This window comes from Trichosurus vulpecula, chromosome X, assembly GCF_011100635.1.
Source record: "Trichosurus vulpecula isolate mTriVul1 chromosome X, mTriVul1.pri, whole genome shotgun sequence".
Classification (NCBI taxonomy): Eukaryota; Metazoa; Chordata; class Mammalia; order Diprotodontia; family Phalangeridae; genus Trichosurus; species Trichosurus vulpecula.
The window spans coordinates 117,262-130,929 of NC_050582.1; the positions used below are offsets into that span (position 1 = coordinate 117,262).

Below are 13,668 nucleotides of genomic sequence, written 5' to 3' on the forward strand. Positions count from 1 at the left end.
CCCTGTTCCAGTCACTGCCAAGGCTTGCACACCTGGTGCTTTGCGCGAGGTCTTCTTGCCCAGAAGCATGCTAGTTTCTGCGCTCTTCTCGCAGGCAGCATAGCCTCTTTCTTGATGGTTTTATGTCATGCCAGTCACTCAGCGCTTAGTAAGCTACCTACTAATTGACAGGTTCAGTACAAAGAGAAAACTGAAGCATTCCTGTCCTCAGCTGGCTCCCATTCTAACAGGGCAGAGAACATGTAGACATAAAGTACATTCAGAATTGATACAAGAAAGTGTGGTAGTGGTGGAGGGCGGGGGTAGGATGGCAAGGGAGTGAACAGCTCGGGTTTGAAGGAAGAAGACAGTCCTGAGGAGGAAACTTGCTGGAACCCAACACTGAGAGGGCAGTTAGGGTTAGCATATGAAGAACTGCAGAGCCAGAAAAAGAAAGGAAGGTTAATGGGGTTGGAAAGGCAGCCAGTTGGGACCTAAGAAGGGCTTGAAATCCAACCTAAGTTGATGTTTGCCCTTAGTAGTTGTGAGCCACTGTGTAGGGAAAGGAAGTGGTTCAGTGTGCATCTTTGACAGCAGAGTGGGTGAGAGGCTTGAGGCAGAGATACCAACCAGCCGGCCATTGTAGCAGGAGGACAGGAGAGCAGTGGGAGTTGGAGTGCTGAGAAGGGGACATTTACAAGGAGTATTTGAACCACAAGATTTGGGTTGGCTCTCAAGGGGGAAGGTCAGCGCTGGGGATCATGCCAAGGTTGTGAATTGGTGTGACTGGGAGGATTGTGGTGCCCTTGACAGAAGAGGGGAGTTTAAAAGAGGAATTTGGGTCTTTATGTACTAAAGACTTCACCACTTTAGGCTTCCCAGCTTTTACCCGTACTACTGGGGACTAATTTACCTTGTCACTCCCATTGCAACTGGATCTTCTGTTGGCATTCACTGTTGGCATTGGGTGTCTGGAGGGCAAGGGTAGGGATGTTAATTTGGTTCCCCTCTCTCTGTCTCAGCAGCTTCTACTCCAGAGGAATCTCGGGAAGGGAAGAAAGACAAGGAAGGGGAAAGAGTCTCTGAAGAAGGCAAACAGAAAGCCAAAGGCAGCAAGCCTTTAATGCCAACCTCCACTATCCTAAGGCTGCTTGCTGAGTTGGTGAGGTCCTATGTTGGTATTGCCACTCTAATTGCCAACTACAACTATGCTGTGGGCCAGTCGGAGCTTATCAAAGAGGTATTTCCAGTCTTAAGCATGTCAATCACCCCTTCGTAGGGCACCAGGGGGGATGGGATGGGAAGAATGAACAAACCAGAGATTTCACACCAATTGTAGTGCTGGTCCACTCTTGACAATCCCTAACCCCGGAATCTCAGTCTTTTCCTACTTTGGAGCCTACTTGCCTCAAAAAAACTGAGCATGGAAAAGGAGTCAGTTGGATGTCATAGGAAGTTGTCTGTGCTAAGAGATTGGAGGTCCAGGTTTTCCTGGTTTGTAAGGTGATGTGTTAATGACTCCTCTCTGGGTCTGTTTCTCCATCTTAGCCATTGGGATATTGGTCACATCTTGTCCCATACGGCTCTTTCTCACTTGTTTTCTGGTACTGGGCTCAAGCCACAACCCCAGCAGGCGAGGTTTCCTTTGGCCAGTCCGGGTCAGGGACTGATAAGTGTTTGGGTAGACTGAGTTGCATAACTCCTGTAGAGGCACCACTGTCTTGCTTTGAGCCTCACCTTTTTTTTGGTGGGCTGTGACAGGACATTGTAGCAGGAGGAGGTCCTGACTTGGCCTCCATTCCCACTCCTTCCGTGCACTTTCCATTTGGTCTTGGCCAAGACATTTCCTCTACAGGGAATGTGATTGATATGATTTCCTCATCTCCTAGGGAATACTATAAGGCCCTCAAGAAGTGAGTGCCCACCTTGGGGAAGGGCTTAGGATAGCAGAATTGGAGCCTATTTTTCTTGGCACTAAGGTTGAGGGAGCCATTGCCAGATGGTCTTATAATCAGAGATCATGGCTTATTTTTATAGGACTGCAGTGTGCTGGCGTTTGTCCTGGACCACCTTCTCCCACATACCCAGAATGCTGAGGACAAAGACACCCCGGCACTAGCCCGTCTCTTTCTTGCCAGCCTGGCTGCAGCGGGCAGTGGCACAGATGCCCAGGTGGCCCTGGTGAATGAAGTCAAGGCTGCTCTGAGTCGAGCATTGGCAATGGCTGAGAGCACAGAGAAACATGCCAGGTAACCAGTCAAGGCCCCCAAATGCCCTGTCTTGCCCTTCAGTCAGTAAGTGTTCATTAAGCACCTATTGTGTGCCAGGCACTTGCTTCTCTGTATCTTCACTGCTGGGCACAATCCCTCCCCCTCAAGGAGTTTATAATCTGATAGGGGAAGCAGCATGTATATATTTAGAAACAAGCTCTTGAGAGGATGAAGAGAAGGTAGATAAGAGAGGGAAGGAGTTGAGAGGAGTTAGGGAGGGCTTCCTGTAATAGGTTGACCTTGAGTTGGAACTGAAAGGAAGCCAGAGGGGTCAGTAGTCAGAGCAAAGGAGGGAAAACATGAGAGCCAGAGAGAATGTCCAGATGGAGGGTCTTGTTCATGAAATAGCCAGGAGGCCAGCGTCACTGGATCAAAGAGGAGGTGTCAGGGAGTGATGTGTAATATAAGAAGACTAGAAAGGTAGGGCTTTAGATGCCAAACCGGGTGTTTTCTATTGCATCCTCGAGGCAGTTAAGGAGCCCCTGGAGTAGGGGCTGGGGTGACGTGAAAGATTACTTCGGCAACTAAATGGAGGATGGACTGGGGGCAGGCAGAGCTACCATAGGCTCTGCAGTCATCTAGGTGGAGGGGATGAGGGCATGTACCAGATGTGACAAGCAGTGGGATAGAGAAGGGGGAGATTTGTATAGATGCTGCAAAGGTGAAATAGGCCTTCGCACCGTGTTGGATGCAGGGGGTGAAAGAGTCCAAGATGACTTCTAGGTTATGAGCCCAGCAAGGGGAGGGGCGGGAGTTAGTTTAAGGGGAGAGATTATGAGTTCTGCTTTGGACATATGGCATTTAGCATATCTGCTAGACGTCTATAAGGCAGTTGGACAGGCAAAATTGGAGGTCACCAGAGACGTTGGGGTGGGAAAGGTAGGTTTGAGAATCGTCAGTGTAGAAATAGATGGTCATTCAATCCCTGGGAGCTGGGGAGGTCCCCCAGTGAAGTTAGTGTAGAGGGGGAAGAGCGGAGGGCCCAGGATAGACCCTTCAGGGATCCCTATGGTGAGGGTTTGATCTGGAGGAAGATCCTGCAAAGGAGCCAGAGCAGGAGCAGTCAGAGAGGGAAGAAGAGAATCAGGGCAGAGACGGTCCTGAAAACCTAGAGATAAGAGTATTGAGAAAAAGAGGGTGAGCCACAGGGACACCGAGGAATCTGAAGATAGAGAAAAAACCATTGGATCTGGCAGCTAAGAGAGCAGTGGTTTTTGTGGAATGATTAGGTTGGAAGCCCCGTAGTGCCTATGGGAGGACAGAAAGTACATCTCTGTCATGTAAGGGTAAAAGCAGTAGTGCTAGGGTGCTCCCAACTCCCAATGTGTTGGGAGTACCAGAGACTAGGCCACATCATGCCTTGAGTGAAAAGTTCGGCATCCAAAGAACAAAGCCCTTCCCTTCTAGGCTGCTCCAGTGTGGCCTTGGGAATTAGAGGGAGGGCAAGGAAGCAACCCTGAGGAGGCCCTGGCAGCCCTTTCTCGCCCACCACAGGCTCCAAGCAGTGATGTGCATCATAAGCACCATCATGGAGTCATGCCCCTCCACCTCCAGCTTCTATAGTAGCACCACTGCCAAGACCCAGCACAACGGCATGAACAACATCATTCGGCTCTTCTTGAAAAAAGGTCTTGTGAATGACTTGGCAAGAGTGCCTCACAGCCTGGACCTCTCTAGGTAAGACCCCAGCACGCAAGGTGGGAGAGTGAGTGGTTTTTACCACCTTAGCCCCAGTGGTTTCCTTTCTTCCTGCCTTCCTTCCATATGCACTTTTGACTTCCTGGCTGCCTATGAAATGGAGGTCTTCAACTAGACCATCCTAGAAGGTTCCTGAAAGGCTTCTGATTGACTGGGGGCCTGCCCGTTTCATCTGCCAGCAAAGGAGCTCAGATATGCTGACTTCCTCCTGGCTGGCACTGCTGACTTCTCTCTCTGTCCCGGAGCCCCAGTGTTGGGTCACTGAAGAGGCCCATGATGTATGTCGTTTTTAGAACCATATGCTTAAATTGATCAAACACCATACATAGGATTGCTGAGGAAACCCATTTCTGTTCAAATTTGGTGATCAAGGAATTGAGGGGGGAAGCACCTAGAAAAGGCTCTAATTTGTCCAGTGACCCCTCCTTTGCCCTAGGGATTTTCTTGGCTCCAGCACAGCATGCTCATGATACGTACAGATGGTGACTCCACTCAGAGCTTTGCAGGATCCCCTGTGCTCACTTCATCTTTCTCTCTCCCTGTATGTCAGTCCCAACATGGCCAACACTGTCAATGCTGCCCTGAAGCCTTTGGAGACACTGTCACGGATTGTGAACCAACCTAGCAGCCTCTTTGGCAGCAAGAGTGCTTCCGGAAAAAGCAAATCTGAACAGGATGCTCAAGGAGCATCTCAAGATGCCAACAGCAACACGCAGGACCCAGGTAGGGGAGAGCAGGGGAGTTGGGCTGGGGAGGCAGATGGCCTACTCACAGGCATGTGCACAGGGACTTTCTGAGTCATGTGGATAGTAGTGTTTTCCAAAGAAGTCCACTAAGCATGGTGGGATTTCTCAGTCCAGCCCCTAGCAAAAACACAGAAGGAGCTACCCGAGGGTGGCTCTGCTGTTGCTGAAGACTACAATTCGTTGCTGCTGCTTTCCCCTTAGCTGGACCCTGCCTTCATTGAGTGCAATGGCCCTCCCTGGTCTTCCTTCCATCTTCTTGTCTGCCTTCCTCATCTGAGTGTCATGAAATATATGTTAATTGTTTCAGGGGAAACAGGGGAGACAGAAGTACAGGAAGAAGACCACGATGCCACTCAGACAGAGGTGGCAGATGGTGATATCATGGATGGAGAAACTGAAAATGACACCGTAGTGATTGCTGGGCAGCCACAGGTGCTCAGTACTCAGGAGATGCAGGTATGGCCCCTGCTTGGCCTGCTCATAAGCATTGCCCAGGTTGCCAAAGAGATAGCAGCTTTCTGTCCCTGTGTGACTTTAGCAAGTCACAACATTTCTAAGTCCCCAGTTTCCAGTGCGTGAAAAAGCATGTTGGGATTAATGATGCCTAAGAGCCCAGCATCAACAAAGCTGGGCTGGCTGAGATTTTCTTGGACCTAAGATAGACAGAAATTGGTGGGCATTGGACCTTTTAGAAACCTGTGTAGGTTTGGGTTTAGCTTTCACCTTGGGAGTGACAAATGCTCTTGTCCCCAGCTCATTGAGCCTTTAGGGAAGCTGAGCCCAAGTGGAGGGCCAAGCAGGCAGTGCTGGCTGGCCCGCAGAAGTTGGAGATGGGGCTGCCTTGAGCTGGAGCCACAGTTGCATCACTGCCTCCTGTTTTTCCTCAGGTGGAGAATGAGCTTGAAGACCTAATAGACGAATTGCTTGAGAGAGATGGCGGATCTGGGAACAGCACAATTCTCGGTAAGCACTGTAGAACTAAGCAAAGTCTTTCTGTTCCTCTGGATCTCTCTCTCTCTTCTCCAGCCCTTACATATCCTCCGTCTCCCTTTCCCTTTCCCTCTTCTCTAACTCCTTTCTCATCTCTCACTTCCCTCCTTCCTTTCTCTCTTCTCCCTTTCCCCTCCTTCCCTTTTCTTCGGCCCTCTCCCCAACCCCCACGACTGAGAGAATGTTGCTCCTTCCTCAGCCCCTGCTTGCTCAGCTCGACCTAAGCGTGTCTCAGTCGCATGTTGGGGCCTAGGGCCTGGCCTGTGGTACCATCAGGAAAGCAGACATATTTCTTCTCATACAAAGTTCTTGTTCTTCCTGGGGGTTTTGCATGAATTGTAGGTTGAAAGAGAGAGATTGACTTCAGGGCCTCAGCAGTCTTGACATGGTGGTGGCCCTGCCCCCTGGTGATAGGATCATGGAAGGGGGTAGAACTCCTTTGTTGTCCTTCAGTTATGTTTCAGGATGGGCTGAGGAGGGTAGGAATTTGCCCTCTGAGCCACAAAGAAGGAAAAGTTCTGGGACCAGAGTGTGTCCAGGCTCAGGGGCCGGAGGTAGCCTGGGCCGACCCGAGGTAGAAGGGGAAGTCCTTTCCTCCGATTTCAGTGGCCTGGTGGGTTCTGCTCTGTAACCTTCAGTGGGCAGAAGTGGAGAGGACGAGTCACAAGAGGATGTGCTGATGGATGAAGCTCCGTCCAACCTCAGCCAGGCTTCCACCTTGCAGGCCAACCGTGAAGGTGAGAGTGCAAAGGCAAATCAACCCTCCCATCATGCCCTTTCAAGCCTGGCACTCCACCCTGGCCAATTGGATGAAGTAATGGGGTCTCTGTCGGTCGGCATATGGCTCCCAGGCCATGTGCGGATACATCTGCAGGTGGCCCTGTGTGTCCTGGGGTAGTTGGCAACTTACTGCTTTGGCATGTCTCACTTTTCCTGAAGTTTTCTCCTCCTCCATCTACCCATTCCCATTGATTCCAAAAGCTCTCAGTAAGGTGGTTGTGACAGATATGGGGAGAAAGCCAAGAGAAGGAAGGGTGGGCAGCTTTGGGTCCAGCCTCTAGAAGTGTTTTCCCCTCCCCCCACCCAGCCTCCTCATCGCTACTAACCTGTGCAGCTTGTTTTCAGGATAGGGGCCTCTTGGGGCTTTCAGGAAGCCTAGGCCAGCTGGAGGCCTCCGGGACTTGCCTTCATTCCTCCTCTATCCCCATCCCTCCTTCCCTGCCACCAGCCACCCCTTTGGCTCCACAGCCACTAGTGTGATTCTTTGTTGTAGATTCAATGAATCTCTTGGATGCTGAGGATGAGGAGGAGCACACCCAGGAGGAGGACAGCAGCGGCAGCAATGAGGATGAAGATGAGAGTCAGGACGAGGAGGAAGAGGAGGAGGAAGATGAGGAAGATGATCAGGTCGGTTTCCCGGGGCAGCATCCTGGCCATCACCTTCCCTCTCCGCTCTGAGGGTCCTACTCACTGCAGCAACACATGTCTCCTCCCTTAGGATGACGAGGAAGGTGAAGAGGGAGATGAGGATGATGATGATGACGGCTCAGAGATGGAGTTGGATGAGGATTACCCCGACATGAACGCATCCCCCTTGGTCCGCTTTGAGCGCTTCGATCGAGAGGATGACCTCATCATTGAATTTGACAACATGTTCTCCAGTGCCAGTAAGACCTACCCTACCACTCCCGGAGGTCGACAGCTTTTCCCCATCCTGTGTCCTTCCTTTGTTTGAAGGGGATCACTCCCACTTGGAAGTGCTGTTTGCCTGAGGCCATGGGTGGGCTAACTGCACGATTGGTGTCCACCTCAGTGTCCCCAAGAACACTATGGTGGGGGTTGGTGAGCACACCTCTGTTTTCTCTTCCTTGGGAAGCTTGGGCATTGCAGAATTTGATGAGAAAGCCAACTTTTGTAACCAAGACACCTTGGTTTTGAGAGAGAAAGCCTCTTCAAAGCTAGACCTCTGTGCCCATGTGACTGTGCCCTTTGTGGTTAAGCAGACATTGAGAGGCCAAGCCCCAGAAGAGGTGTGGTGCCTCTATGAGGAATGTGCCACCCTTCTCCTATGTACTAGGTCTTACTCAGCAGACTTAAAAGTTAAGTCCAATTGCACACCCAAGTGGGCGTTAGGGCAACCTTGAACACCACCACACACACACACACACACACACCCCAAAATGTGACAAGGAAAGGGTTAGGCCTCTTCCTAGGGTGCATAAAAAGAATTGTGTGGTGCAAAAGTTTAGGTGGTTAGAAACATCCTAATCATTGAATTTTCTTTTGAGCCTTCTATGGGCTGGGCCAAGAAATAGGTCTAGGGCTACAAAGACAAGAAATGAAGCAACCTCTTATAAGGAGCTGCCATTCTAAGGGGAGACAACCAGGCTGTCTAGAGGAGGCTTACAGAGGCCCTAGGTGCAAGGCCGGACTGAGAGTAAATCACAAGTGGTTTGTTACAGCGTAGCTTAGGAGGAGGCATCTGCTCTTCGTTATATGCTAAAGGCAGTAGGCCCCATAGACTCAGAATTGGGTGAGAGCAACATGGTGAGATGTGTGCTGGAAGGAAGGGAGCTGGCCGCAACATGGGCAAGCACAGTCAGAGCGAGAGGCCTGCAGGCTTGGATCTCTGGGAAAGGTGCTTTGGAATCAGAATTGGCTGAATGAGCAGGGGAAAGAAGAAGGAAGAGTCTCAAGCTAAGGTTTCTAACCTAGGAAAACGGGAGGTGCAGTTTCAGAATTTGGTGCCTTTAATGAAAAAGATGAGTTGTTGATGTCACGGGAACATCCAGTTTGGGAAGTACCCGGTCTGCACTTGGCAGTGGAGCCTGAAGCTCAGGAGTGAGACTGGGGCAGAGTCTCTAGAGCTCTGCATGTTATCTATGGAGAAACAATACTTAAACCTGTGGGTGCTCATGAGATCCCCAGCAGCAAGTTAGACAGGAGAGTTGTGGCCTAAGAGCCCTAAGGAACAGCCACCATGAGGAGCCATTTTGGGGGCAGTTAGCCAGGTGGGCCAGGAGAGGATCCAGGCCAAGAAGGTGCCAACTGTGTTGGGTGCTGCACAGAAGTCAAGAAGAGTGAGAGTGGAAGGAATGCCTTTCCCACCCCCCCTGATTTTGGCACTGGAAAGTTCCTTGGTGACTTTCAGGAGAGGTGTTACAGTGGGATGAGGAGTCAGGCAGCCAGACAGCAAAGGCTTAGAAGAAAGGAGAAAGAGTGAATGGGGTCCTGAGTGTAGGGTGAGGCCAGCAGCTGCAGGGGAGTTGGGGGGCATCCTATCGATTGAATGCAGGAAGAGAGGCGATCTGGGGAAGACAAGGCAGCAGGCTTGGGCAGGCCCTAGCCAATGGTGGGTGGGCTGGAAAGGAGTTTGGGGGGGGGCAGCATTGTGGCAGGCTTGCACCCATTTGTTTCCCTCATGTCTGCCCCCAAGTCAGCAAGACCTTGGGCTGTTTCACCTCTTCCTCATCCCCCCTCACTTCCCCTTATCTGTAGATTTTGGCAGGCTCTGACGGTGACTCCAGCAGATACTTAGCCTGCCAGGGCCCCAGCCCTTCTAGTACAGCCTCTGGGTTAACTGGCCCAAGAATGTGCCCTGTCTGCCCTAACACCTCATGTATTTTCTTTACAGCAGATATCCCTCCATCCCCAGGGAACATCCCCACTACCCACCCATTAATGGTACGGCACGCAGACCACAGCTCTCTCACCCTGGGCAGCGGTTCTTCCACCACCCGCCTCACCCAGGGCATGGGCCGCAGCCAGAGGACGCTGAGGCAGCTGACAGCCAACACAGGGCACACGATCCACGTGCACTACCCTGGCAATCGGCAGCCCAACCCTCCCCTCATACTGCAGAGGTGAGTTGACCCAGAAGTCTCTGTTCTTCCCTCCAAGCCATGCCTGCTCAAGGTACAAGGTTCCTCTGCTGAGTGCAGAGGGGGAGGGGCTCAGCCTGGTATTTCATTGCTAAAGGGACCCTCCCAAGCTGGGAAACACATGCACACACCAGTTCAAGTCTGTGCCTTCTCTGTAACTTAGTGTCTCCCTGGGTGGCCTAGAGGTGACCCAGTCAGGTTCCCATGGCCACTGTGTCAAAGGCAGCATTTGAACCCATGGCTTCCTGGTGTTGAAGCCAGCCCCTCTTGCCTCCACTTTGCCACACTGCCAGGCCAGGGCTGGGGGCACAAGGGAGGGAGGCCAGAGAAAAGTTGGTGCACTGGAATTTTAGTCTGTTTCTGGCTACCCCCCGCTGTCTGTTCTGTGAGCCCAAAGAACATGGGCTGGCAGCATCCAGGCTGGCCAGAGTTGCCATTGCCTCTTTCTTGGCACATTAATTAGATTGATGAAAGTTCCCTGTTTTCAGCAGGGCATCAAACAGATGCTCGTGCTTTAGGGAGATAGAGGCTATTTGTTGTTGTTGAGTCATTTCAGTCATGTGTGACTCTGTGGGCCTATTTGGGGTTTTCTTGGCAAAGACACTGGAGTGGTTTGCCATTTGACAGCTGGGGCAGCTGAGACAAACAGGGTCATGTGACTTGCCAGGGATCATACAACTAGGAAGTAAATGGGGTCAGATTGGAACTCAGGTCTTCCTGGCTCCAGGCCCAGCACTATCTACTTCAGCACCTAGCTATCTCTAGGGGTTTAACAGGTAAGCTGCTTAAGTGACTCTGTTAGCCTGGAGAGAGGAATATCTCCAGTGGAGTGTCCCAGGAATCTCCCCTGCTCAGCACTGTTGGTGATGAGGTGATGTACGTGACAGCACAGAGGACCCATTCAGCTTTCAGTAGATTCAATTTGCCAGGCCCTGGCATGGCCATGGCAGGAAGCTGCCTGCACATCGAGAGAGGGTTTGACAGAAGCCAATCCAGAAGGCACAGTTGAGGATGGCAGGTTGTCTGACGTGCTGGGGGTTCTGCAAGGTTGTCTGGGACCCAACAAAGGCCTCAAAAGGAGGAAAATCCACTGAACCTAGGCAGGCTGCTGCGGGCATAGGACATATGACAGTTGTCCTTCTGCAGGACAAGCTATCCAGGCATGAGCTCAAGTGGAGTCTGTCCTTTTCTTCCTGCAGCTTGTTAGCAGGGTAGCGGGATGCTGCTGATGGGGAGGTTTATTTTCATCCTGCTGTTTGACCTGATCCCTTGAATGTTTTTCTCTGCTTTTTTGCTGTGTGTGTTTTCTGTGTAATATTGCTTCTAGTGGATTCTGCTCACCTATTTTTCTTTAATGAGTCAGGGATGGGTGTTCATGGCCAACAAGGACGCACCATATCAGGAAGGGAAGGATGCTGAAAACCTCTTGGTGTGGAAAAAAATTGGTTGAAGCTGCTTTTACAGGCTTTTCTGGCCATGTGACTTCATGGGCTCCATGAAGAAAGGCCGTGTTCTCTGCCCCAGTGAGATCCCATTTGGGAGCCTTGGGCTATTACCCAGCATAAGAGGAGGCCTGGAAAGCCATGTCATCCAAATCTTGCTTTATGAGAAATCAGGTTGTTTCGTCCAGAGAAACATTTGATGTTTGTGGCTTGGATACCTGAAGGGCTGTGCTGGGGGCAGGGAAGCAGAGTGCATTCTGCTTAACTGTAGCCTAGTGAGTGGAGCACTCCTGGCCTTGCTGTCGGCCTGTATGATAACAGTGATTTCTGGAGGATTTCTCTGAATCCCTTCAGTCCCTTGATGTCATGATTCCAAAACCCATTGGTGCAGACTGGGAGGGTCTGAGCACAAGCAGGAGGCCATGTGGCTGGATGTGGCTCCCAACACTTGCCAGAGGTGGAACCAGAAATGGAAAGAAGCTTGGGGCAAGGGGCAGCCGGGGGGGGGGGGGGGCACAGGAAGAGCAGGCCTTGAGTGCCAGGTCAAGGCACTTGGCCTTTCCTCCCCATGGGCCTCATGCATAGGTTTCACCGGGGACACCATGTTACCTTCCTCTCCTTCGGTGCAGATTGCTGGGTCCTTCTGCCGCGGCCGATATCCTTCAGCTGAGTAGCAGCCTGCCCCTCCAGAGTCGCGGCCGGGCTCGCTTGCTGGTTGGCAATGACGATGTGCACATCATTGCCCGCTCTGATGATGAGCTGCTTGATGACTTCTTCCATGACCAGAGCACGGCTAGCAGCCAGGCAGGTGAGTTGGCTCCGGAAGAGAGCAGGGAGCAACAGCCCTGGGAGGGCGTGCACAGATCCCTGGGGCACAGTGAACTCCCAGGGAAGCCTTGAGCCTGGGGCAGTGCATTGGAAGGAGCCCTTGGGTCCAAATCCCAGCTCTACCATTGCTTACAGCGTGGAAGGCCTTGGGTGCATCACTACCATTCAACTATAAAATGAGGGCAATTGCCCCTCAGTTCTTCTTTCTCATGGTTTAGCTTGCCTTCATTCACCCCAGTACCTACTTGGGGTAACAGTGGCTGCTGAACCTGAGAGCTAGGCGGGTGGAGGGGGTTGACAGTGGGGGTGACACCTGCAGCAGGTACCAATCCCTCCCTTGCTTCCTGCCGCAGGGACTCTCTCGAGCATCCCCACAGCCCTGACCCGCTGGACAGAGGAATGCAAAGTGCTTGATGCCGAGAGCATGCATGACTGTGTGTCTGGTGAGTTGGGGCCTGGGACACTGGGCTCTCACTTCCCTTGGGCTAGCCACCTCATATCTAACCTGGCCCGTGGCCTTGTTCTGCTGGCCATCTCCTGTCCGCAGTGGTGAAAGTGCCTGTCCTAAATCACCTGGAAGCCCTTAGGGACGAGGAGCTGGAGGAGAGGCGAGAAAAACGGAGACAGCAGCTGGCCGACGGAGAGTCCAAGGGGAAAGAAGAGAAGGAGAATAAGGAGCAGAGCACACAGGTCAGTAGGTGTGGTCAGAGCTGGCTTGAACCTGGAGGGAGGGGAGGGAGACACAGGAAGGAGACGGAGACAGACAGACTAGCCATGAGGAACAAGGTCCCAAGGAGGGAGGGACTTCGCCCACAATCTCACAACCACACTTCGGGACCACAGCCCCAACTCGCCAGTGGAGGTGGCAAGGGGGCCAGCCTTCAGTTCATTGGCCCCTGGTGACGGTGAGTGCAGTGGATGTGGCCCAACGGCTTAAGTGCCGATGTCAACCTCCCTTTTGTTGGTGATGCATATACCTCTTAAGGGGCACTCTGCTGTCTAGAGTAGAGTCTGTAGAAGCCCGGCTGGTTGCCCAGCAGCCATCCTCAGGCTCTACCTCAGAGATCAGGCTGAGGCAGAAAGCAGTGCCTTGGGGAACTCCTGGTGTGTCAGGTCACTCCTGGCAGAACTAGGTCTCTCCCTCAGTAATCCCAGGGTGCTCTTTTGCTTCCCTCCACAGGAAACCACTTCCAAAACAGATACTTCGGCCCAGCAGAATGTCACAGGTAATTGGCCCCTCCTGCCCTTGGCTTCCACGTTGTCGCTCTGTCGGCTTTGTAACGCCCTTCTCTCTGTTCTGAGTAACTGGCTCTAGGTGGGCGGAATCTCCAGGAAGAATCGCTGTGCTCCGCGGGATGAGGTAGTAGATTGTATAGTTTTAGGGTCACACCCGATCTTGGAGATAACTATACAGTCTACTGTCTTTCCCACGGGGCTCCACTCTCACCACCCATTCAGAGGTACTACCCACATCCAGCCTCTCTGGGCACGAGGCTAGCACTACAGGCCGCCTTCTGCCACAGCCTACTTAGCCTGGCTTTTGTCATCAGAAGTCCATGACGGAAGCTGCCAAGGAGCCTCCCAGAGGCTTCGTCTGGGGGCCTGTGTGCCAGGGCGGCCACATCTAGGTGGGAAGGGGCTTAGGGCTTCCAGGCCTCTGCTGGCACTTGTTCCTTTGCCACCTGCTCACTTTAACGGGAGGTAGGGGGTTGGAGGGGGTGGTTAATGATGATAACAGTGACAACATTTGTAGAGTACCTCCTGCATTCCAGATACCAGCTAAGCGCTTACTCCCAGCAACCCTATTGTTATCCCCATTTTAGAATTTAGGAAA

At 52.2% G+C, this 13,668-nt stretch overlaps 1 protein-coding gene across 1 annotated transcript in view; it reads left to right on the plus strand.

Moving 5' to 3' along the window:
• HUWE1 (HECT, UBA and WWE domain containing E3 ubiquitin protein ligase 1) overlaps positions 1 to 13,060 on the plus strand; it is a gene marked incomplete at its 3' end in the record, with an annotated part of 93,124 nt that extends 80,064 nt beyond the window's left edge. The window contains 14 exon segments of the mRNA XM_036740106.1: positions 1,002 to 1,219; positions 2,017 to 2,228; positions 3,744 to 3,926; positions 4,498 to 4,670; positions 5,001 to 5,149; positions 5,581 to 5,656; positions 6,322 to 6,420; positions 6,957 to 7,090; positions 7,182 to 7,350; positions 9,318 to 9,546; positions 11,636 to 11,814; positions 12,188 to 12,277; positions 12,382 to 12,524; positions 13,015 to 13,060. Of these exon segments, the coding sequence (XP_036596001.1) occupies positions 1,002 to 1,219; positions 2,017 to 2,228; positions 3,744 to 3,926; positions 4,498 to 4,670; positions 5,001 to 5,149; positions 5,581 to 5,656; positions 6,322 to 6,420; positions 6,957 to 7,090; positions 7,182 to 7,350; positions 9,318 to 9,546; positions 11,636 to 11,814; positions 12,188 to 12,277; positions 12,382 to 12,524; positions 13,015 to 13,060 (2,100 nt within the window).
• Positions 13,061 to 13,668: the final 608 nt, after the last annotated feature.